Here is a 25,312-nt window from a genome sequence, read left to right on the forward strand (position 1 = left end):
ATTGTGAGATAAAATGCTCAAGTGTGTAGTACAACCCTGGGAGACGACCAAGAGATCAGTAAACGCCAACTCTTGTGATGACGCACAGCTGAGAAAGACAACAGCCTGCTTCCAGGGTCTTCATACGTCAAGATCCGTATCTCCATGGTTGGTCCCCGCACTTCTAATATATTAGTTTCGAAGCCACTGAGCTATTGACTCTATTGAATTGAACTTGTGGTTAATTAAAATATTCTACTTTTATTACGCACTGTTTTAAGCCAGGAATCCTCACCTTAGCACTGATTTTATTTAACCAAACTATTTTCTCCTTCCTTCTTTCCCTCCTTCTTTCCTTTCGTTGGTCCAAAAAACATTTAGACTTATAATCTTTGCACCAAAATATGTCTCAGCACTGCATGTCCTTAGGAGAAGCGCCTCCTGGTTTATATTCTTGCTGCTAAAACTGTGGCAAAATATAAGACCGATGCTATTACCCGCTTTTCCATTATTCCTTCAGCTTATCTATTAATCCCAGTTACTTAACTAGTAAATCTATGCGACTGCTCCATCGCCAGTCTACTTTCTCTGGTTTGTCTGGTAGATGCCGCCAGTACTTATTTGGAAAAATCCCACAGTGCACCAAATTGGGTGCATATCCAACAAAGAGAAAACAAGGTAATTAGGCCGTGGAGCCCTCTGTCCTGGACCGGGGATAACTCACCGGAACGTTTCTAATGGATCCAGAGGGCCCTATTCTAGGAAGGAAAACTGTGCTTTGAGAACTACATTCAAGACCACAGTGTGGAGAACGATTAGCTCCCATGGGCCAGTTGAATACCTATTGGAGCTAAGTGGAAAAGCAAAACTGTATCTCTGCTTATTGGATCACTTAAGAGTCATGTTAATTTTTCATCCGCCTTCACTATGCTGTCCCTGTTAAAGTGCCATGAAGCTTAAAGGTGAAGTTTCTTTATTAAAAATAAAGAAAACCAGGGTTTGAAAACAAAGGTCAAATATCACCAGTCATTAGAAAATGTTGAGAAAAGTTTCAGGCAGGTGAAGGCTGGCAAGTGGCAGGGGCTAATGGATCAGAGCTATATGCTACGTTAGAATAAAATTAAAAAATCAGACTTGCTCTTCCCCATACTTGAAATAAAGAATGAGTGTGCTTCAACTGTTTCAATTGTATGGCTACTAAAATATATATAAATAAATATATATAAATAATATATGTACACATATATGTCTTCCAATATAACTTAGCCTGATAAATGTCTCTTGCTACACCAATTTTCTGATAAATATGCTATACGTGTGTGTGTGTGAGTGTGTGTGTCACTCATTGTATCTGACCTTTGCGACCCCGTGGCTGTAACCCTCCAGTCCATGGAGTTTCTCAGGCCAGAACACTGGAATGGGTTGCCATGTCCTACTCCAGGGAACCATTTTTCTCAGTACATCATCTTGATATGCTTAATATCAAGTCGTAATAATATGGGCGACTTTCACCACCCACTTATTTCACTGCCAGAAACAGGGAACTAAAAAATGCCGTACTGGCAACTTCAGGATTCCTCAAAGCGCGTCAGCATGAAAGGTGACTGTGAGTGCCCCTCACCTGCCAGGAACAGAGCCGCCGCGATGATCTGGAAGATGCTGTAGATGAGCGGGAAGGTGAATATGAGGTTGAGCTCCTCGGGGGTGAAGGAGAGCTGGACGATGGTGGAGCACAGCTGTGTGTTCTGCATCCCTGTTTCCAAAGCAACGGTTCGGCACCTGAAGGAGAGGTCCGGAGAACCAGTGTTTTCACCGGTTTGTTCTGGGTGTTGTTCTGCTTTGTTATTGTGAACAGTAGAAGTAAACATGAGTGTAGAAACCTTATGGTTACAAAGGGGATGGCAGAGGGCGGGGAGGGGTAAACCAGGAGTTTGGGATTAACAGACACACACCACTATATATAAAGGAGGTAATCAACAAGGAGACCCACTATACAGGGAACTACACTCAATATCTTGTGCGTGCCCGCGTGCTTAGTCGCTTCAGTCGTGTCCGACTCTGAGGCCCCATAGCCTGTAGCCCGTCAGGCTCGTCTGTCCATGGGATTTTCCAGGCAAGAATACGGAAGTGGGTTGCCTTGCTCTCATCCAGGGGATCTCCCAGACCCAGGGACTGAACCTATGTCTCCTGCATCTCCTGCACTGCAGGTGGATTCTTTACCCACTGAGCCACCTGGGAAACCCTCAATATCTTCTAACAATCTATAATGGAAAAGAATTTGAAAAATAATATGCACATATGTATAACAATCACTTTGCGGTACACTGGAAGATAACACAGCACTAAATTATTCTAAAAAAAAATTACTCCAGAAAAAAAGCAAATGTGAGAACAAGTACATATATATGTATGTATAAATATATCTGTTTTAATGCATTTATTCACATAGTTTTATTTATATTAGACAAATATGTAACTTATTAATATATTATTAGATAATATAGATATTTTACCTTTTTCTCTACATATACATAGATGAAATCTTACTCTAGTCACCCTAATGATTACTGTAATAATGAGAAAATGGATATGAACCTCTATAAAACCTCTATGACAACCTAGAGGGGTGAGATAGGGAGGGAGGTGGGGGGGGTGTATAAGAGGGAGGGAACATCAGCCTGTGGCTGATTCATGGTGATGGATGGCACAAACCATCACTAATTGTAAAGTAATTATCCTCCAAATAAAAATAAAATAAAATTAAAAAAACCTCTATAAACGTTAAAAAGTCTTGTGTAAACAAAAGCTGCTGTTACTGTTTTCTCCTCTTTACATTAAAAAAATTGAGGTTTATAATATTTCTGGTCCAGAGGAACAAGGAACACCACTTAGCTTATTTTATCCTCTGAGCAGTAGACAATATCTTGTCATCTATTTCTATAGTGCACATATGTATAATTTATGTATGTTATACTTAGTATATTGGATAATGTTCATTTATAAGTGACATATACTTATTCAACAGAATACTGAATACATTTTATATAAATAAAAAGGATAAAATAAAATTACATTCCGATGTGCTGGTTGGAGATGAAATGCCCTTCCTTGTAGCAGGCCCACACGTGCCACAACCTGTGTGGATCATGAGTTCATCTTGCTTCTGGCTAGAGGAGCCTTGTAGGTCACAAGGCCGGTGTGGATGCTTTTGTTGAAGTTGCTTTGTTTGGAGAATAAGAGTATGTGACTGCAGAAGAGTCAACATGCGCTGTATGGGGGGTGTCCAGGAGCATTTGAACAGCAAGAGGCAGTCGGTGTTGTCTTCCTGGGGAATGTGCATACTTTAGGAATGAATGCATCTAGTCAGAGTGATGTCGTCAGAAATAGGGTGAACGTTATGACAGGCGAGAAATTTTGAATTTGCCTTGTATTTGCAGCTGTTCTAGGCTGAGTTGTATTTTTCTAGATGCGTATGCTAAAGGTCCTAACCCTCAGGACCTCAGATTCGGACACGATTTGGAAATAAAGTCACTAAAGATACAATTATTAATAGTGAAGACATGATTTGGATGTACCCTAGTTCAATACAACCAGTGTCCTTATGAAAAGCAGGAATATGAACATACAGACATCCTTAGAAAGAAGGCAGTGTGAGGAGAAACGGGAAGATGCATCTATCAGCCAAGGGGAGGGACCTGAACAGACTCCCCTTTATTCCTCACAAAGGACCTACCCTGCTGACACCCAGATTCTGGGCATCTGTCCTCTAGAACTGGGAGACAGATTTCTGCTGTTGAAGCCTCTCAGTTTTTGGTACTTTGAGCAGCCCTAGCAAACGAGTTGGGCTTCCCAGGGGGCTCAGTGGTAAAGAATCTGCCTGCTGATGCAGGAGATGCAGGTTTGATCCCTGGATCGGGAAGATCTCTTGGAGTAGGATACAGCAACCCACTCCAATATTCTTGCCTGAGAAATTTCATGGAGAGAGGAGCCTGGCGGGCTACAGTCCATGAGGTTGCAAAGAGGTGGACACGGCTGAGCGCTTGTGCACACACCCACACGGAGCAGAAGAATACAGTGGCTATCACAGAAGAAAATTCCTAGTCTGATTCACTAAAAACACCATACCTGTGCCAGGACTGACCGGCTATCCTAGCCAGAAAAAACCCTAAGGAGTAGCCAGCTATGGGAAATATGGTTCCTATGATCCAGAGTCTGGGCTGTATGATCCAGGCGCTCTGGTACAGCACGCCTCCAACCACCGCTATGAGCACTATGAGCAGGGCGCCTGTGATGGATCCAATCTGGAAGAGAGACACAACAGCAGCAACAATCGTGAGTCGAAGCAAACTCAAGTACTCTTTTGGGAGAAGAAGCCTAAGGCTCTCTTTCCTTCTGGGGAAATGAGAACAGTGACCCCTCTGTGTGTCTCTTGCCCGATGGTCATGGTAGACCCATGGGAAATGCTGGTGCTTGCCCAACGCTTCCAGTTATAGGAAGATTAACAGGACACAGAGTGCTGTTAATCTCAGTTGGCCTGAAGAAGATGTTCTACTTGCAAATCATCCTTGTCACAGGGGAGGAGAACCCACTCCAGGAAGAATCAGAAGACCTGGCTTCCAAATTCACCTCCCCCTGCCTGCCTTCCTTAGGTCAGTCATGAACCCTCTCCGAGGCACAGCTTTTTCATCTAGGATTGAAGATGAAATCCTGCCCTAGTCACCTTTTATGATTGTCTTGGTAATGAGAAAGTGGAAATGAAAGTCTATGAACGTTAAAAAGGCATGGGCGAGCCAAACTAGCGTTATTGCTGTCTCCTTTTCACATTAGAAAAAAAAGAAATGGAGATGATAATGGTTTTTGTTTTTTTTTTTTGTGAGAGGAAAAAAAGAACACTAGATGGCTTATTTTGCCCACTGGGAAGTGGAATCTGTCCATATATATACATCTTTTTTTTTCCTTTTGAGCTTTTTATTTTGTATTGGAGTATAGCCAATTAACAGTGTTGTGATAATTTCAGGCGAACAGTGAAGGGACTCAGCCACGCATACAGTCCGTGTCTATATATCTGTATCATCTATCTCCATCTCATCCGGTTAGAATATAGTTGGTGACAGGGAATGAATGGTTACTCATTATATACATCATCATTTGTATGTGTATATATATATATATGTATCATTTTTTACATATATATGTGTGTAATATACACACATTATATATTTAATATATTTTTATATCTGTATATATACACTTACCCATATACACGCACACACACACATATATATATATATTTATATAAATATAAAATCTATCAATTGCCAGGCACTGGATTGGCCATAAGGATACAGGGGTGAGAAAGACATGACCTATTTTCTAAGACAGCCATCTAGATATATTTTATAATACAAACCCACAGAGCAGAGGTAAAATAAAGTGCTGTGTGTGTACAGAGTAGAAAAAAGCCAAGAGGCCACATTTGAACGGGGTGAACTGGGAATCCCAAAGGGTGGATAGAAACTTGCCACGTGGACAGGGAAGGGCATTCCAGAGGAGTGGGCTGCGTGTCTACTAACGAAGGCCCCTTGGAAGGGGCTTTCTGATCCCGTGAGAAAACCAGTTCAGTTGATGGAGAGACTCGTCATTGCAGCACACACGTTGGGGCCTTGAGTGTGCTGCCTGTGTCATGAGTGACGTGGGACTCTTACCTTAAGGATGATCTTGGCTTTTTGGGGCCACTTGTGGTTAACATACATCCCAAGGGAGACGGGAACAACAAGAGCCACCAGAGATATACCTGAAGGTGACAGAGAGCAGTGTGATCGACAGAACGCAGCACAGGGAGGATGAAAACAAGAATAAGCGGTCTCCAAAAGGTTTAAGATATAGATCAGACTCCTTTCTTGAAGACACTAAATAATTAAAAAACAAACAAACTCCCACAAACTCTACTGCTTCACCTACTCCAGTAAATAATTCAATATTTCTGGTGGAAAAATCGATTATATTGATGATATAAATCCTTTCCCTAAATCTTAGATTAATTTTTTTAGACTTCCTTATACTATCAATTGATATCTTTTAGTTTCAACTTGTCAGCATCTTGGCTTATTTGGCTTTGGAGTTTTATATCCTATGAAAAATATCTTTTCAAAGTGTGTGTGTGTGTGTGTGTGTGTATTCTTGGGGTGTACAAAGATGATAGTTAACATCTGTCTGTTACTTCACAGTAGTAGAAATAAAAGAAAAAAGTCCAGGATTCTGCAGGCATTCTGTGGCTAATGACTTTGAGTTAAAATTGACTAGGGTGATTCAAACCTGCAGCAGAGAGGTGAGACAATAGGTTGAAAAAGCATGCTTTAAATTTTCCATGAGATAACATATTTGGCGACCTCTCAAGTAATTATACTTCTTTGCAGGAACGTGCTCACCCAGCCAGATGAAAGAGTCATGCTTCAATTTCTCCGTGTTAAATTTACTGCTGTACTTGCGACATGTGGTTTGTTTCTCCTTATTATTTAACACTCATTTGTCCAGTGGCTGCTTTTAGATAATATACCACCAAACAACTTGTAAGTTCTCACAGGCTGTTTCTTTTTCAGACATCCTTTTAAAGCACCAGGAGAAACTGGAGTTGAATAATGAAATTCTGAGAGTGGGTGTTGCTCGGTACTGGAGTAGATAGAACTAGGACTGTGAAATGGATTCTGGATTCCAGGTCTGTAAATGTCAATTTAAAACGAATGTAATAGTGATAAAAACATAAAGTCTTTGCAGCCTTCTGGCCCTCCTGGCAGTATAAGGGTCTGCAATGACTTTTCCCCAGAAATTACACAACGGGATTAAGTAATAGCTAAGCGTACCAAAAGCAGGAGAAGAAAAAAGAAAAACAGGAATGACAGAAGAAGGAGAAAATGGTGGAATAAAGGAAATGAAAAGGGTCACTGATGGACATCCTGGTAAGAGCTCCTAGAAAAATCCCCTTTGGGGGCCCTTGCATCCCGCTCTTGGGAGGAACATTCTTCCTCTTGGTCTCCAGACTGTTCCCTAAAGGGATGTTTGTCTGCCTTAAAGGAAAACCATGCTGATGCATATCAACCGTCCTGTAGCGTCTTCCATCTGGGGACTGATACTGTGATTGGTATGTGAGTGTGATTGGGCTTTGGTGATGTATTTGTCACATGTTGGGTCTGTTCAAAGGCAGCCCAGCTCCATGTTCGGCCCCTCTTTGCTGAGTCTTTATCTTTTGGGGGCAGCCTGAGGCTGCAGGATACACGCACAAGCAGGACCAGCTGCTCAAGTCGATGGCAGAATTGCATTTCCTGTCTTGATCCATATGAGACCGCATAAAGTTTGAAAGTTGACTCACAGTTGGCTGGAAAAGACACCCTTTGCCCTTCGTCTCTTTCAGAGTGTAGGACTCCCGCCTGGAGAGGTGGGTTGTTGTCATCCTTTACTCCCCAGCAGGCTGGATCTTGTGTACCTTATTCCCCGTGTGCCTGAGCTCTCTGTGGCAAATACCTGTCTATTTTGATGTGAAAGCCTCTGCTTACAGTCATGCCATTTGAACCATAACTGGATCTTTAACCAAGTTTATGTGGCAAGTGCCAGAGGGAAGAAGGGAGAAAGAAAAAAAGAGAAGGAAAGAGAATGGGGAACAGAGTCACGCGGTGGAACCTGGAGCCAGACAGACTCAGAGCGGGACCTTATTCACAAGCTGTGAGAACTGTGAGTGCTTTGTGCCCCTGAGTCTTGGGTTCCCCATCTGTGGAATGGGTAGCTTTCCATCTCACGGTGCTGATGTGAGAATCCGATGGTGAAGTGGATGCACAGTTCCTGGTCCTAGACTGCTTCAAATGCTTTGAGGGAGGAGGAGAAACAGCAACTTGTTGCGGTGTTTGCGGTGTTACCGGCTGCGCAAGTGGCCTTGGTCTCTACCTAGCTCTCATCCTCTGGAGGGACTCAGGGCGTGTTTGCTGAGTTATCAGAACATCGGAAGCACCGTATGGGAGCTAGGCACAACAGCCCTGCCCACAGAGCAGGGTGAGAGCAGACGGGAGGGCTACTCCCAGCTTCCCTCTCATCTTGGACAAATTAAACATATGCCCTGAGCCTAAATTGCCTCGTTGAAAAAGTAGTGATAACATCTTGCTAATTAATTAGATTGTGTGTTTTCCACATTAACGGATAACAAGAAGATTAGGTTGGAAAACAGGCCTGGACAAAATGGTGAATAAGCAGAGTTAATATCTTTGTTTGGCAGGCTCTCATTGAAGATTTTTTTAATCTTTTCCTCTCTGTTTCTCTTCACTTCTATTTTCTTTTCCTTTTTGCCCTTCATGTCTTGTATGATGACGTCTTTCTCCTTTGGGGGTACTACTGACTCTTTTTCACTTTCTTTTCCTTGCTATCAATCATTCACACTGTAGTTAGAATTTCCCAATATTGCCATGGGGCATTTTCCAGAAGGGAATGAATATTAAGAGGAGGATGCTTTCAGACTAAATTTTTTTCTTAAACAACAAGTGATTTAGAATTAAAAATTCTCATTCAGCAAACAAGTTCTGTGAGAAGTGTACACCACTCAAGCAAATTGCCCTCTTTAGGAAGGTGCCCTTCCCAGGTGGCAGACTGGGGGTTGAGCAGCATGAGGCCTGGGTAGGCGGTTGTGCAGGGTCAGCTAAGGCCTACTTGCAGTAGATGATGCCTGGCAGGAAGGAGTTCCCTGGGGTCAGTAGAAGGACCACTGGAGGGGAAATCCCATACTGAACACGTGTGCCAAAAAGAACTGCTTTTGGGGAGGGATGGGGAAGGGGTTGTCTAATGGCCATGGTAGGAATAGAGAGAAAGTAGAGACCATCTGAAGATACGACAATACAGATTGTCCCCAGGGGCTGTGCCAAAGTTTGTTCGGATTCAGTTCTGTAGACCTGAATCATGTTTTTTTTTTTTTTTTTTTAATCACAGAACCAATCTTTCTTAGAAATGGAAGCCATCCAGGACAGCTTTCCATGCCAACCGGAATCCTTTTTACAACCAACCATCTTTCTGAGGCACCATTCAGTCTTTATTCACATGCACCCTTCCATGGGACCCCCACACCTCTTTGTGGCAGCCCATTAGGGAGATACGTGTCTCCAAGGGCAGTTGAGAAAAGACTATTAGCATATCAGCGATGGGTCCTGATGTGCTAACTCACCCACATCTCAGCTGCAATGGTCCTGGTTCTGGCAGATGCCTGGTTTGCGTAGACCAGGAACTATCCTGTCCTGCCCTTGACCCCACGTTCCACCAGGTACCTAATCTCCTGCCATTATGTGTTCCCCTAGAAATGGAAGCCCTTTGGGTGTGGAGGTGACCATCTGGGACCTGAGACGAGTAGACACAGAGTTACAGCTTGCACACTGGACTCCTGGGACCGGATACACAAGCTGGGTCGGTAGATCATCTTCTGAATCAAGACACGGTCCCCAGGGGACAGTTATAAACAGTGTGTTTCACCTGAAGGCTTCTCGTGGCTGTTGCTTACTGGGGGCCCTATTTTGAAATCATCAGTGGAATGTTTTCTTGGATTTCTTTAACTTGAGTATTTGGGAGCAGACTCGTCCCCCCTGGATTAGTTGTGCTCTGGATTATGGGAAGGACAGAGCCTCCTGTGCACCAGGCTCCAGTCCCCTTAGGTCCAGACAGCTGTGCTCAGGGGTCCTTCCCGTCAGCCCCTCTCCCTGGTGATTTCAGCGGAGGACAAAACCAATTCTCCCATGGGCTCAAGGTTCGGAATTCAGATTCTGCTAATCCTCATTCAAACGCAGGCGAGACTTGTCCTAACGGCCTTTGTTGTTGTTCGGTCACTAAGAGTGTCTGGTTCTTTGCAGACCCCATGGACTGCAGCACACCAGGCTTCCCTGTCCTTCAGTATCTCCAGGAGTTTGCGCAAACTCATGTCCATTGAGTCAGTGATGCCGACCAACCATCTCATCCTCTGTCACCCCCTTCTCCTCCTGCCTTCAATCTTTCCCAGTATCAGGGTCTTTTCAGATGAGTCAGTCCTTCACATCAGATGGCCAGAGTACTGGAGCTTCAGCTTCAGCATCAGTCCTTCCAATGAATATTCAGGACCTATCTCCCTTAGGATGGACTGGTTGGATCTCCTTGCTGTCTAAGGGACTCTCAAGAGTCTTCTCCAACACCACAGTTCAAAAGCATCAATTCTTTGGTGCTCAGCTTTCTTTATGGGTCCAACTCTCATACTGGAAAAACCGTATCTTTGACTATATGGACCTTTTTTGGCCCAGTGATGCCTCTGCTTTTAAATATACTGCCTAGGTTTGTCCTAACTTTTCTTCCAAAGAGCAAGAATGCACAGACTATAGAGGGTGTGAGAGGTAAGGTCTAGCTGAGGCTGAGTCTGGCCTGAGAAGCTAGCCAGGGGCAAGCAGAGGGGAGCCTGGCCAGGTTCAGGGTCTGGCCCGACAAGTGACTTACCTATGTTATCGTAGGGAATCACGATCATCCCCGAATCAACCCACATTTTGGTGTAGATTAACAGGCACAGCGGCATCATCCCTAGGGCGAGCAGCGTGGAGCAGGTGGTCATGCTGACGCTGGAAGGAAACGGGCAAATTGACATGGCCACCTGGGCTTTCCAGGGGAGAGGTGGTTTCCTTTCTCAACCCATGATCAGAAAGTCCTGCCAAAGACTCTCTCCAAACTGTGCCACCCGGTCTGATGGATGGAAATATACATGTCCCGTGCAGGCCACACCAGGGACAAGATGGTGAGATCTGTACTGAGTCCCTTTCTATTTTGTCTCCCTCCCTATTGCTTCTCGGGCCTCCCTTGGTGGTTCAGACATTGAAGAATCTGCCTGCAATGTGGGAGACTCAGGTTCGATTCCTGGGTCGGGAAGATCCCCTGGAGAAGGAAATGGCAACCCACTCCAGTATTCTTGCCTAGAGAATCCCATGGACAGAGGAGCCTGGCGGGCTACAGTCCACGGGGTTCACAAAGAGTCAGACATGACAGAGCAGCTAACACTTTCACTTTCCATTGCTTCTCAAGCATCAGAGAAGATATTTCGTGACAACTTAAACTCATTGTTAAACAAGGTACAAGGTGCTTGGACATGCCGCCCTGAGAACCTCCGATCAGAGAACAGCAAACATATTTACACCTGCCAAGACTTCGTAGGCTTTGGCGTGTCTGTCCAGCTTGAGATGAGATGGGTCTCCACAGCCCCTGAAGGAAAGCGCATGTCCAAGGGAAGAAGTCTCGGTGTCTTTCCTTAAAGCAGTCAAATTATTCCTCGACCCACCCCCCAAAAGCTTGAGAAAAGGAGAGGAAATTGACTTCAAAAATCAAAGAAACCAGGAGAGCAGGCAGGGTGGACCTCGTTTATACTGCTAAGAGATTCAGCAAATGGAGTTCAGCAGAACCAAGGTCTGGGACTTCCCTGGTGGTGCAGTGGGTAAGAATTCATCTGCCAATGCGGGGAACATGGGTTCATTCCCTGGTCCAGGAAGATCCCGTATGCCACGGAGCAACTAAGCCCAGGAGCCACAGCTACTGAGCCTGTGGAGCACAGTGACTGAGGCCCAAGCACCTACAGCCTGAGCTCTACAAAGAGAGAGGCCCCCGCAATAAGAAGCCCGAGCGCTGTAACCAAGAGTAACCCCCGCTCACCCCAGCTAGAGAAAAGGCCAGGGAGACCTGGAGAGAAAAGACCACGGAGACCCAGGGCAGCCAGAAATACAGAACAAATAAGTAAGTAAAATTATATATAAAAAACTTCAAAGAGAACCAAGGTCTGGGAGTCTCCTGCCAAGAGCATCCGCACGTGAATGAGTGGACCTGGCTGAGTAGGAGGACATCGGCTCTGGAGATGGAGGGTGTGGAATGATGCTTCTTCAGCACCACTGCGTGGATGGAGGAGGGCTTTCGGGTAAGGGGTCTTCCAGCCTCTGCAAGGTACTCGGTGGGTGGTGGTGGTGGTGCATAGTCTATTCCCAGGAAATGTGGCCCTTAGACGGCTGGGCCAGACCCTGCCTGGCTTGGAAGCAGGGCTGTCCACCTACGTGGCTCTTAGCTTACTTGACTTCTCTTGGCCAGTTTCCTTCTCTGTGAAATGAAGATCATAATTGTTACCACCTCACAGGCCTAGGGACCCAGTGTGTCCAGCGCTTAGAATGATTCAAAGAGCCAGTTAGCCCTAAGCCTGCCTGGCAGTTGGGTATGTGTGCATGTGTGTGTGTGCATGTGTGTGTGTGCATGTGTGTGTTGTGTTTTGGCACAGAGAATTTTTTCTGAAAGGCCCTCTAATAGTTGTAGCACTGAGACTATCCGAGTAGTAACTTCTTAAAAGGATTATACGTGGACTTCAAGGAAAATATTAAATAATTTACACCACCAGCTCCTCGCCACTGCCCCCCCCAAAACCCCAGTTTTTGCAAAATAAAGAATAGGGAAATGTTTATCAGGGGGCTTAACTTGCCTGATAATCTTTTTTTTTTTTTTTTTTAAAACAAACAGAATGAACTCATTTAAAATATGTTTAAAGGATTTAGAAAAAAAAAATTTGTCTTAGTAGAGCTAAAATAGTGTAACAGTAACCAATGCTGAGGATGTACATGAAGTATTTCCAAGAGGTTCAGTCTATTATGGTGACAGGTTGCCTTAACTTAGATACACAAGAGGATGCTAAAAGCAGAGTTCTATGCCAGAATAATAAGTTAATTTGTCATAAACAGTGTTTGATCCTACTTATAAGTAAAGTCCTGGAGTTTGTGGACAACTTTTCCCCCTCTCTCCTCCTTTGTCATCCTCTTTTTTATCTTTTATTTTAAAAAATAAATTAGGATGGATTTAAAGTTATCCCCATAATCAAATTACTTTTATTCCAGTTCATCCAATATGCTTTCCAGAGTGGAGATGACAAGAGCGGGTGGAGAAGGGGGCAGTGTTCATTACCTAGATCACAGCGAAGAGATAGGTGAGTACCTTTTGTTTTTAACCATGAGAACACCTTTTGAGAGGAAGTCTGTTTCTCTCCTTATTTTTCTTTCAAATTTCTTTGTAAAAGCTTCAATTCTGACTCATTGCTAATACAGTCTGTGAAGTTGTATCATGGTCTTGAGTTTGGCAAGAACAGTTTCACAGAGGCCAGGAGGAGGGCCAGGACAGGAGCTGGAGAAGGGGGCGGTTTAGGTTTAGTGGCCACCGGGAGCATTAACACACTGCAGAGGGCACGAGAATAGAAGGGTTGAACTACTCGAAATGAGATGAAAACCAACTCAGATAAATGATTTTAAGGAGCAATGTCGGAGGGTACATTAACAAAAGGAAAAGGTCATTTTATATAAAAAATCAGAAGTTCTGCAAACAGCAAGGAGGAGAAGGCAGGAGGAGAAGCGGACAACAGAGGATGCGATGGTTGGATGGTATTACCAACTCAGTGGACGTGAGTTTGAGTAAGCTCCGGGAGATGGTGAAGGACAGGGAGGCCTGGCATTTTGCAGTGCGTGGGGTCGCAAAGAGTCAGACTCAACTGAGTGACTGAACAACAGCAACAGCAACAAACAGCAAAGGGGTCAACAGCGGAAACACTAACCGTGCATTTGCATTTACATCGGAATAAGAGAGAACATAAGATAAGAAAAAAAGAAACTTCTTGGTTTAAATTCTTGTCTTAGCCCTATTCACTACCAGGGAGAATTTTTTTCCTTCTTGTTTTCCTTTTGGAATTAAAAGAAAGCAATAAATGAGAATTCAGTGAATGTTGAGGAATTTGGTGAAGTCAGTGATGAAAAATGCAAAAGACTGTAATCATATTAGAAATGAAACACCAAGTTTGAAACAGCAAAAGAAGTGAATATAGGTGAGGCTGGACAGCAGAAGAGATGACATAGAATCAGCATGGAACGGAGGCTCAGAGTCTGGACAGGGATAAATGAATAGATCTGGATTCTGATTTGGACTCTCACATACACTGACTATTACCTCTGTCAAGGTTTGGAGCCTTAATTTCATCATTTATCAAATGCAGAAAGTAATAGTATTAATACTAACCTCAGAGGATTAGTTTGAGGATAAAATACACTGGTTGGATGGCATCACCGACTCAATGGACATGAATTTGAGTAAACTCGGGTGTTGATGATGGACAGGGAGGCCTGGTATGCTGCAGTCCATGGGGTCACAATGAGTCAGACATGACTGAGTGACTGAGCTGAAGTGAACTGAGCTTTTCCTGTGAGTGGCTCCTAACAGCGCCTACTAAGTGTTTGCCAGTAAGTAAAAAGAAATGCTGCAGAGAGGCAAGGCTTGGTTCCTTTGAGGGGAAAAATAAAGGGAAATTCATATAGTGTTGAATTAATTCTTAAATGAGAGCGGGACATATATGTGGTTGAAATGGGAGGAACTGCTTTGAATTTGCGATAAGCCCGAGGGTCAACCTAGAGCAACTCAAATAACAGTGAACACAAAGCTGGAAGATGAAAAATGTAATGGCACCTGGATGAAGAATAAAGGAGGTGGTAAGAAAATCTAGAAACTTTCCGTACTTTTCTAGAAAATTTCCTACTTTCCTAGAAAATAATAGAAGGGAGTGTAGACTGTGCATAGCAATAAAGGAATTAAGGGGGACGGGAGAAAGGGTGCACAGGCAGCAATTCCCCAAAGAAGTGAGAAAAAAGAAAACGGGAAGGAAAAATCCTTGGGTGGTGTGGCGGCGGTTTACTTGCTAAGTCTTGTCTGGCTCTTGGGACCCCATGGACTATAGTTCGCCAGGCTCCTCTGTCCATGGGATTCTCCAGGCAGGAATACTGGAGTGGGTTGCCATTTCCTTCTCCAGCGGATCTTCCTGACCCAGGGATCGAACCTCCATCTCCTGCATTGCAGGCAGTTTCCTGCATTGCAGGTGGATTCTTTAAGGACTGAGCCACCAAGGAAGCCCGTGCAGTGTGCCCAAGCCATTGTTAAAGAAAGGGGAGATTCAAAAACAGGGAGACTTTGTGTGTAGAGCAGACACAAGGGGGTGGGGCTCTCTGTGTTCGCTCCCAGAACTGTGAGCCTGGGCCTCTGGCAAATTCATCTGAAAACACCTCTGTTTCTCCCCGAGACATTTTGTGCTTAATGCACCCATGACAGGGCTAGAACAGGTGAAAACACCTGTTTCCTGATCAGATTCCCAGGACAACCTTCTAGACTGGAGTGAAGGAGCTGAACTCCTACTTGCTGTACATCAGTAAGCAAGGATTTCATTAGCAAGGTCTCTATTTTGTAATGTGTGTGTGTGTGTGTAGTCACCAGAGACTGCAAATTGATGACTTCCCTGGTGGCTCAGACAGTAAAGCTTTTGCCTATAATGCAGGAGACCTGGGTTCGATCCCTGGGTCGGGAAGATCCTCTGGAGAAGGAAATGGCAACCCACTCCAGTATTCTTGCCTGGAAAATCCCATGGACGGAGAAGCGTGGTAGGCTACAGTCCATGGTGTTGCAAAGAGTCGGACATGACTGAGTGATTTCACTTTCACTTTCCCAGGTTTTGGAAAAGACGATGGGGTGAGAGAGAGAGAATTTAATTTCCCGCTGAAACCACACCCAGGAAAGTGAAAGCCAAATGATACTGATTTGCTCCTGTTCTGTGGTATCTGCTGAACTAGTGCAGGTACCTGTTGGCATAATCAGTCACATCTCAGCTGCATTGCTAGAATTTACGTGGAAATGGAGAAGCTAAAGCCCCCAGAGGACAGAACTGGAGATATAAAGGTTAGATAGAATTGTATCCACACATGTGATCAGGAGACTTTAGTTATCCACTGCTCACAAGGAAAGAAAAAAAAATGTTGGCAAACCGTTTCCCGATAGGTGAGATGTCACTTTCTTAATTTGCTCTAAAGAAAATCTACTTTTCTGAAGTTAGAAAATATATTTAGAAGTATATTTTTCTAAAATATATTTTCTAAAGAAAAATATTTCAACAGTTTTTCCTCTAACAGATGCAAGGCATAATGCAATTCATTGCCTTCATCATGGTATAATTTAACCTCCTTTCACGGATTATTATTCCTGATACACTATTACTTGTTCCACTAAAATGCAGTGGTGTCTTCTGGGTGACAGGTTCATAGAGCTGTCTGTCCCTAAAAGAACTGAGGGCTTCCCTGGTGGCTCAGACAGTAAAGAATCCTATCTGCCTGCCTGCAATGCAGGAGACCTGGGTTTGATCCCTGCATTGGGATCCTCTGGAGAAGGGGATACCCACTCCAGTATTCTTCCTTGGAGAATCCCATGGACAGAGGAGCCTGGGGACTACAGTCCATGGGGTCACAAAAAAGAAGAGCTGCTGTGTTTTGTGAGTTGTCTTCTTCGCTTTGGAGGCATTTTAATCTTTAAATTGAGGTCAGGATTTGGGGGAACCTTGCTGCCGTGAGACACAATCCTGTCCCTCTAATAGATTGCCTCCCCCACCCCCAACTTCCTGTGCCTCATCCTCTGTTCTGGGTAAAAGTACAGCAAAGCTTGAGAATTGGGCACGTAAGTAGGTCCTGTGTGAAGAACGTCTATGAGATCAAGCAGGATTTACTTTGGGTGTGCCGCGTCTTTCACTGGGTCTTGTTTGAGTTCCAGAGAGGTGAAATTGCTAGAGAGGTATGATGACTGCACTGGGCGGGTATTGGTATTGTTCACAAGACAAGGGGATCAGTGGAGTGCGCACTTTCCAGGACGAAAATTAACAATTTTCAACACCACAGTCCTATAAGAGGACTTCTGACTTGCTGAAGGATTCATCTACCCTGATTCAGCTGGGGGGTTTCCACTGCAATTTCAAACTCTACTTCTGGCTCTCTTATTTCTTAATATTTTTATTTCTTACAGGAATTGTTATGCAAGGGAAGCAAGATTACATAATCATCTCTGTTTCCAGAGAAATAGAATTTCCTTTAAGCCACAGGGAAGTGTGAGTGAGAACCTTTAGATAAGGTTTTACTGTTTCAGCCCCCAGAAGGGAATCTACCCCCAAAGCTGATCAACTCAGCACCAAACACACTTTTCTGTCTTACAGATGATCACACGTGTAGCCTTACATGGAGATACAGGCTCTTTCATTTTGTTGAAAAATTGCATTACGTAATATTACATAAAAGCTGTTTGGTGGCAAAGTCCTGTCTTCAATTCACTTCACCCCCCTCAACTCGCTTGTAGATTCCCACCCCTGTGCCTCCATCCAGGTCAGACTGAGATGGAATGTAAGGAGGCCTTATTGCTATATGGCGGTTCACAGATTAACTAAACCTGAACAGTACTTGCCATCCTTTGCTCCTCACAGGACTTTCATTAAGGAAAAAAAAAATCTGTTACAGGGAAGAGAAGGTACTTCCTTATGTGAGAGAGATGTAACATGAAGATATACCATTGATGTGATTTTTCTAAAGCTTCTGGAGAAATGGGCATCAGCAGAGCTTGAGGTGTCAGGCTCCCGCGTGCCCACCGGGTGCCGCATCAATCCGGAATCCGGTTTGACAGTTTGCGGTGGTTATATTTCTCCACCGTGAGCGTCTCTCTGAGTGTTGTTGCTGAGGGGGTGAACAGAGCCTCTTGCCTACTGTTCAGGATTTAATAAGCACACATTATCCTGATACCCAGCTGGTTTGCAGAAATGCACACCTTTCACCGGAAATGAGGAATGGTGAGGGAAGGAAAAACGTATTTGTCTACTCAACTTGTAGCATTAAAATTCTTGGTCCCCTCCCATTAATGCTTCACCTTATTCCGATTAGTTTTTTTCCCCCCCAGTGCTAGTTCAGATTAGCATAGGATGAAATGGACAAACACTGCAATTAAGATTTCTCTGTGGGAAGCAGAGAAACCATCCTCTGTTTATTTTATAGGAAGGTAAGCCTAATTTTTTTAAAAACTGCTGTAGTCTTTTTTTTTTTTTTAATTTAATGCCAGTAGAAGTGAAGCAAATGTACATTTTTGAAATTTTATTTTAGATTTTATACCAAGAGAAATCTTGTCCCCCAAAACTGGCTGTGTTTGGTCATGGTCTCATCCTAGGGTCTAATGTTTACTGGACACTTTGATTTCATGATTCCATTCAGGACTCCTCATCACCACAAAGAAAGTTTTGTTTTTTTTTTTCCTGATACCAAGGAAAACTTTCTCAGGTGTAGCTTCTGGGTTGGAAAGAATTTCTTTTTTGGAAAAACTTGGACTCTTTTCCCAAAGAGAAACAGCAATTATCCAACTCCTTGTTAACTGAGTTAGATTCAAAAACACAAACACGGAAAAGAACCCTTGAATTCCCACAGCACAGCGGCTGTGCAGGAAGGCGAGTTAAAGGCAGCTCTCTCTCGTCTTGGCTGGACCCCATATCCATGGCAGAGCAGATGGGCATTCACGATGCCACAGGCTACTGAGAAGGTTAATTCAATGCCATTAATGCGATGCTGGGAGGCTTACATATCTTACCTCAGGTCCATGTCGCCATCCACCCAATAGGCCAGGATGTTGGAGGCAGTCCCTCCTGGACAGCATCCCATGATGAGGACCACTACAGCTTGGATGGGCATGATGTCAAAGGCCACGGAGAGGATGAATCCTGTGAGGGGCATGATCCCGAACTGACAGAGGAAGCCAACACAGATGCCCCATGGCCGCTTTATGTGCCCAAGGAATTTCTTGAGTTCCACATTGCATCCCATGGAGAACATCACCAGAGCCAACAGGATGGTCAGGACGGCGCTCAGGATTGTACTTAGAACGGCGTTGAAGTTGCTGTCTGGTACCAGACAGGACGTGCCATTGCAAACTGTTGCATTGGCCAAACAGACCATTGAGTTATCCATTGCTGGCTGTTCTGCTCAAACGCTCACTGAAGTCCACAGCAGTTCCAGTTCACTGCTCCTACTAGATAAACACCGTCCACTCCAACTGCATCCAACTTTTAAACCCTTTTCAAACACGTGTCACCTGGTGTCTCCTTCCAAAGCCACCTCAGAGAGGCAATAAAAAACAATAAATGCTAGAATGTCAGTTTCGAGAGGTAACCTTACAACACAGCACAAATTATGAATCATAAAAGCCCTGCCAAATTATTGGCCCAGACAGAGAAATCTAATTAATCATTTATTAGCATGATAACGAACTGTGCATTATAAAAAGAGCCGTGTTAATGTTTAATGCTGGGAAGCTTTGTTAAATAATCTCAGTTAAGTGACACTTAAAATCAGCTTGAACTATTACAGAAGGGGCCTGTCTCATCTCTGTGCAATGTGGGGGAACTGGGTCCTGAGAAGCCGAGTGCCTTGTGACAAATCAAATTACTGATCAGTATCAGGCTTTGTGCTAGAACCCAGACCACCAAGTTCCTCCCCAAAATAGTTTTCCTTCCACATTGATCTGTCTGTGTGTGTTGGTCTATAGTGATCGTGGAAGGAATATTTAAGTTTGAGAAACTTGTAGGGTCTTGTTGCACACCTATGGGAGAGTAACACGCAGAAGGGTAGGATGTTTTCCGTGTCGTCTGGTGGGAAGGCTGGCCAGGAAAGCCCCATCAGTTATAATTATGTATGCGTCACCATGGTGACAAAGGGCTTCATGGCCAGAGAGATAATACAATTACCTGGAGGGATGAACCTCAGAGGAGTAGGTCAAAGTGATGGGTGTCAGGAACTGGAATTAAAAATTTTGGAGGGGGATAGGGATCTGAGGTTGGGTTGCTATTCCCTTCACCAGGGGATTTTCCCAACCCAGGGACTGAACCCAGGTCTCCTGAGTTGCAGGCAGCTTCTTTACTGTCTGAGTCCAGCAGATATTAACTGGAAAGCTGAAACTCAGTTTAGCCTGGTGGAGACTAAGAGAAATACCTTTAAAAAGGGTTTCTCTGAACTCCGTGGACTCAGGAATCACAGAGGGTCTTGTTAAAATGCAGATTCTGAGTCTGGAAGGCTGGGGTGGGCCCCAGGCGTCTGCATTTCTGACGAGTTCCCAGTTCAGGGTGAGGTTGCTGATCCAGGCATCACACTGGTCTCAATACCCGCGTTAGGGTGTTGCCAACTGCACCCAAGCTGGTGAAAATCACATTTACCGGTTACTTTCGTACTGAAGAACTTACTGCAATCAGTGTTTACAGAGCAACTCGATGTGGGAAATCAAACTTTGTCATAATTTGAGTGAACAGGAGCTGTGGGCAGTAGGGGTGGGGGGGTGGGAGATGGGGGTGCCAGCCACTAAGCCAGCAACGGAGTCAACTGAGTCAGAAGTCCCTGACCATGACCTGCTGGGGTCCCTGACCGTGACCCCTCTGTTTGGGGTTGAGCTGCTGGGAAAACCCTGAGCCATGTCCTCAAAGGGTGACAGGGACTCAGGGTCCCTGCTGTCCCAGGAGCCTGCTCCAGGGTTGCCTTCCCCGGGTGTCTGGGTCCATGACTGCCTACCCCTTGTGGGTGGGTCCATTCCTGCCTTCCCTACGTGGGTGGGCTTATGGGCTCTGCCTGCCAATTCCTGGGAGACCCTCCTTCTCTGCCATCACCCTTCCCCCTCCCGAAGCTAAAAGATTCAGTTCAGTTCAGTTCAGTCGCTCAGTTGTGTCCTACTCTTTGCGGCACCATGAACCGCAGCATGCCAGGCCTCCCTGTCCATCACCAACGCCCGGAGTCCACCCAAACCCATGTCCATTGAGTCGGTGATGCCATCCAACCATCTCATCCTCTGTTGTCCCCTTCTCCTCCTGCCTTCAATCTTTTCCAACATCAGGGTCTTTTCAAATGAGTCAGTTCTTTGTATCAGGTGGCCAAAATATTGGAGTTTCAGCTTCAACATCAGTCCTTCCAATGAATACTGTCTGATCTCCTTTAGGATGGACTATTTGGATCTCCTTGCAGTCCAAGGGATTCTCAAGAGTCTTCTCCAACACCACAGTTCAAAAGCATCATTTCTTCTGCGCTCAGCTTTCTTTATAGTCTAACTCTCGTATCCATACATGACTACTGGAAAAACCATAGCCTTGACTAGACTAGCTGAAATATTAGAGCTAGCTCATTCCCATCCTGGCTCCCCCTTCCAGCTCCTGGGAGTGGAATGACATGCCCTGCCTTGCTGAGTGGCTCTGAGCATCTTCTGACCTCTGACCCTTTCTGGCTCACTGCCTGCCAGCCAAGCACTGATGACAGGAATGTGCCCCCTGCTGCTACACCTTGGCACTGCCCTGAGAGCTCTTCCCCACCCTCCCACTCCCTTAAGCCAAGCCAGGGGAGGGGAGGGACTGCCCGGTGCAGAGCTGTAAAATCGTGAACTTGACACACTCCTACCTAAGGTCGATGATCGGCTTTCCAAGCCGCTGCCCTGCTCTGACCTCCAGCATCGCCCCGGAGAGTCTGAGAGCTAGCCCAGGACCCGCGGGCACACAGCATCTCCTACTCCAAGTCTGGTCTGGAAAGGGGAATCAGGGTCCTGTGGCTCGTGTGGAAGCACTAGGACTTTTCCAGGATGAGCTACGTGTTCTGGCCGTGCCTGGAGTTGCCAGGTACAAGCCTCCCAGCCCTTGGTCCACAGCAGAGACCCGTGAAGGGAGAGAAAATCAGGCTGGGGAGCAAAGCTCTTCTCAAATTTCAGACGACTTGCTAAAGGAGGTTTGAGGCTCCCAGGGGCTGAATGCTTTGCATATAGACAACTTGCAAATGAGCAGTCTGTTTGACTAGACTGGAGCGCTACTGTTCTGGTTTAAAAAAAAAATGTGCCAGTGCATTTCTAATTTTCACATTGTTTTTACATAAATTTGCACATTAGGCTCTGGAGGCCTTCTATTCAAGTATGGGAGTGATTCACAATTAATTAATACCCTTAACTCAGCTGCATTCAAATTCAGGCAGCAGACCAGGACGAAGAGGAAAGATCTAAACATGAAGAAAAAAAAAATCATTTGCTTTAATCACGACACAGAATCAGGGAACAGATGCACACCTGAGTGAGCCGTTGGGAGGCTGGGGCTCGATTTCCATTGTCATCTTTCTCAGTCTTTTCTGCTCAGCTTCTTCATGCCCGGGGCTCAGATACGAGGCCTCCTTCAAGAAGCCAGCAGCCGGTTTCTGTTCCTGGCCTCCTGAGTGGAGACACGGAGGGTGGTGGGCTGAATGGCTCAGCCTTTCTTCCCTCTGGTTCCGGTGTAGATACATGGTTTTGGAGAAATGAGGGTTTAATAGCTTTCCAAGGGGTTTGCGGGCTTCCCAGGGGGCGCTAGTGGTAAAGAACCTGCTGGCCAACGCAGGAGACGTAAGAGACGTGGGTTCAGTCCCTGGGTTGGGAAGATCCCCTGGAGGAGGGCATGGCAACCCACTTCAGTATTCTTGCCTGCAGAATCCCATGGACAGAGGAGCCTGGCAGACTACAGTCCATACCGTCACTGAGACACAACTGAAGTGACTTAGCGCACACACACACACACACACACACGTGCAAGGTGTTTGCTCTGAAGTTCACATGATGAGAATTGAGCTCTCTGTTTCCGGTTGTGCTCCATCAGGAATGGCTCTGTTCAGAGAACAGCCCTGGGGACCTGAGAGAGTCTGCACAGTCCTCTCTGCACAGTCCTCTCTGCACAGTCCTCTCTGAAACAACTTCCCTCTCTCCTTTCTCCCGTACTTTCTTATGGATTGAGCTTTTATGGAACCTGAAAATCCCACAATTAGAATTATTCTTTGGAGTCTCCAAGGACCCTCTTTGAGACAAAAATACCCTGGGGAGAAGAGCCCCAGGAACAACTAGCTGTGCATGCATCTGAGAGGCTGTGAAGGAAAAATGAGAGCAAAGTATTGGGAAGAGGAAGGTATTTAGGATGAAGGGTTTAGAACTTGGTGAATGTGAAAAGCACTGGACTTGGACTCAGAAGATCTGAATTCTAGGTCTTCTTCTGTTGAAGACACTGGGCCAACTGTTAAGGCTTTTGAATGTGAAGCCATATTAAAAGTCTGAAGGATGGTGTAACCACTTACAAGAATGATTCAAGCTAAACATACACGTGGCCTGTGACCCAGTCATTCAAGTCCGGGGTAAAGACCTAACAAATCCATCAACTGAGTTCCTTGAAAGGTTTGAACTAGAAAGTCCTTGGAAGCACCACTCATAATAGATCCAACCTGGACACTATCCGAAGGTCCACCGGGGGTGGAATGGGTACGTTAATCGTGGTCTAGCCACACAATGTAATTTCGTGCATTAATTAGGATGAATGATCTGCCACAACAAGGTGAATGCTGAGTAAAAGAGGCCAGACAGGAAACAGCACATACAGAAACAAGCGACACTGATCTATGGGGTTAGAGGTCGAGACGGTGTTACCCTTGGATGTGGGAGAAAGGAGACTGAAGGCGTGAGAAGCTTGCTGTTCTTTAACAGAAAGTTAGAAGTAGCAACACTTCTAGATGATCTTTTTCACGAAGCAGAAATACAGACACAGACAGATGTAGAGAACAAATATATGAATACCGAGCGGGAAAGCAGGGGAGGGATGGAATGAACTGGGGGACTGGGGTGGACACATATACACTCCTGATTCTATGGATAAAATAGTAACTAGTGAGAACCTAGTGTACAGCACTGGGAACCACACTCAGTGCCCCATGGTGACCTAAATGGGAAGGAAATCCAAGAAGAGGGGGTATATGTACACGTATAGCTGATTCATCTTGCTGTATAGCAGAAACTAACATGACATTGTAAAGCAACTGTACTGTAATAGAAGTTGATTAAAAAATAATAACACTTATGCGGTTGCAGGAACAGACTGGGGGGTGGGGGGGTTGACATAGGTCCTGGCCCAGAGAAGGCAAATGATGAAAGATAAGACCAGACCTGAGATGATTTCATGGGAGAATAAAGTAGGGGGTAGAAATAGGGGATTTGAGGAGCATCAGGATGTAGGGAGGTAGGGAGATGGATATTTCATCTTCACTTTTTAACAAGGGTTGGTTTGGTTTACCATCCTATGGTTGCTAACTAACTACGGCTTAGTCATTTTGTGGCAATCAGTTAAACATTCTCTATATGTCTAAAAACATTGCTCTCTGTAAGTCTTTAATAAAGTACTCTTGGGTTAATCAACTCTAGATAAACCTCCAAGCAAACCCTTTTCTACAGAGGCAATGCTTGGGTCCTTTTTGCTTCCTCAGTGACTCATAATATTTTTTAAATTTAATTTTATTGAAGTAGAGTTGATTTACAAAGTTGTGTTAGCTTCAGATATACAATATACACTTGCTGTGAATCATACATTCTTTTTTCATGTTCTTTTCCCTTATAAATTTTTACAAGATATTGAGTATAGTTCTCTGTGCTATAGAGTAAGGCCTTGTTGGTTATCTCGTTTATACATGGTGGTGTCTATCTGCTAATCCCAAACTCCTAATTTATCCCTTCCCACCCCTTTTCCCCTTTGGTAACCATGAATTTATTTTCTGGGTCGTGTTGTCCCTTATTAGGACGATGACCATCACTATTTCTTGGGTATGCTCTTTAGTTTTGTGGTTCAAGACCATTTGTATACAAACACAGCTAATTACAAATCAATTGCAACTCACTGATTTCAAAGTGGTACTAAATTTGAAAATGGGCACTATCTTAAAAAAAAATTGAATTTGTGTTGTAATGTGAGCCAGATTCTCTCTGGATCTTCAAGCGTGTACTCATATCATCAAGAGCTGGCTGAGATACAGATGCATAATCTCAAAGAGTGGTCTCATAATCTCAGCTCCTCAATCGTTTATTCTCTATGAATTTTTACACCCTCAATAGATTACAGTTTGCTTCTTAGAGAGGGTCACCAGGGTCTTAAATTATTTGTATCATCTGTCAAGTTCGGAAGAGTAAGACTGTGACATTGTTAACATAGAGAAACAGTCCATCTCCTTGTGAGGAAGGTATTACCACCTCCAATTTGCAGATGGAGTGACTGAGGCTTGGAGGAAGTAAACCATTTCTCATACACAGGTGTGTGAGCTCTGGTATACCAGCTCCTTTAAAAAAAAACAAGTCTCCCTCGGAGCCTCAGGTAGATGTGGGCATCAGGTTTGTTGGGTCAGACAGACACCAAGGGACTCATTTCACACTGTACCTCCAATTTCCCACTGGCAGTGAGAAGCCAGGCTGTGTACACCTTTATGCTTATTCAGTGTGTAGACCTCTGCCCCCCCCCCCCCCCCCCCAAGCATGTACACACACAGACTACTTCCCTTGGCAAGATCTCCAGGCTTGGTGGCCAAGGAAATACTTGCGAGTTTGATAGCTCTGCGCCAGAAAACCTACTCCCATCGGACTCAAGGTGCACTGTGCTTTAGCTCAA

The 25,312-nt window shown here is 44.8% G+C and overlaps 1 protein-coding gene across 2 annotated transcripts in view; it reads right to left on the reverse strand.

Annotated features, from left to right (window-relative positions):
• Positions 1 to 19,009, reverse strand: part of SLC10A2 (solute carrier family 10 member 2) — a 45,319-nt gene extending 26,310 nt beyond the window's left edge. Inside the window, exons 1-5 of one of the 2 annotated variants that reach the window (XR_009740084.1) lie at positions 18,448 to 19,009; positions 10,462 to 10,580; positions 5,685 to 5,773; positions 4,105 to 4,280; positions 1,601 to 1,758 (exon numbers count right to left, since the gene is read on the reverse strand). Coding sequence is in view for 1 of the 2 variants with exons in the window: in XM_061435328.1 (XP_061291312.1) it covers positions 1,601 to 1,758; positions 4,105 to 4,280; positions 5,685 to 5,773; positions 10,462 to 10,580; positions 18,448 to 18,824 (919 nt within the window). In the remaining variant the exon portion in view is untranslated. The remainder of the gene's footprint in view (positions 1 to 1,600; positions 1,759 to 4,104; positions 4,281 to 5,684; positions 5,774 to 10,461; positions 10,581 to 18,447) is intronic. The other variant, XM_061435328.1, reaches the window with a different exon arrangement.
• Positions 19,010 to 25,312: the final 6,303 nt, after the last annotated feature.

The sequence above is a fragment of the Bos javanicus genome, chromosome 12 (assembly GCF_032452875.1).
Source record: "Bos javanicus breed banteng chromosome 12, ARS-OSU_banteng_1.0, whole genome shotgun sequence".
Taxonomy (NCBI): domain Eukaryota; kingdom Metazoa; phylum Chordata; class Mammalia; order Artiodactyla; family Bovidae; genus Bos; species Bos javanicus.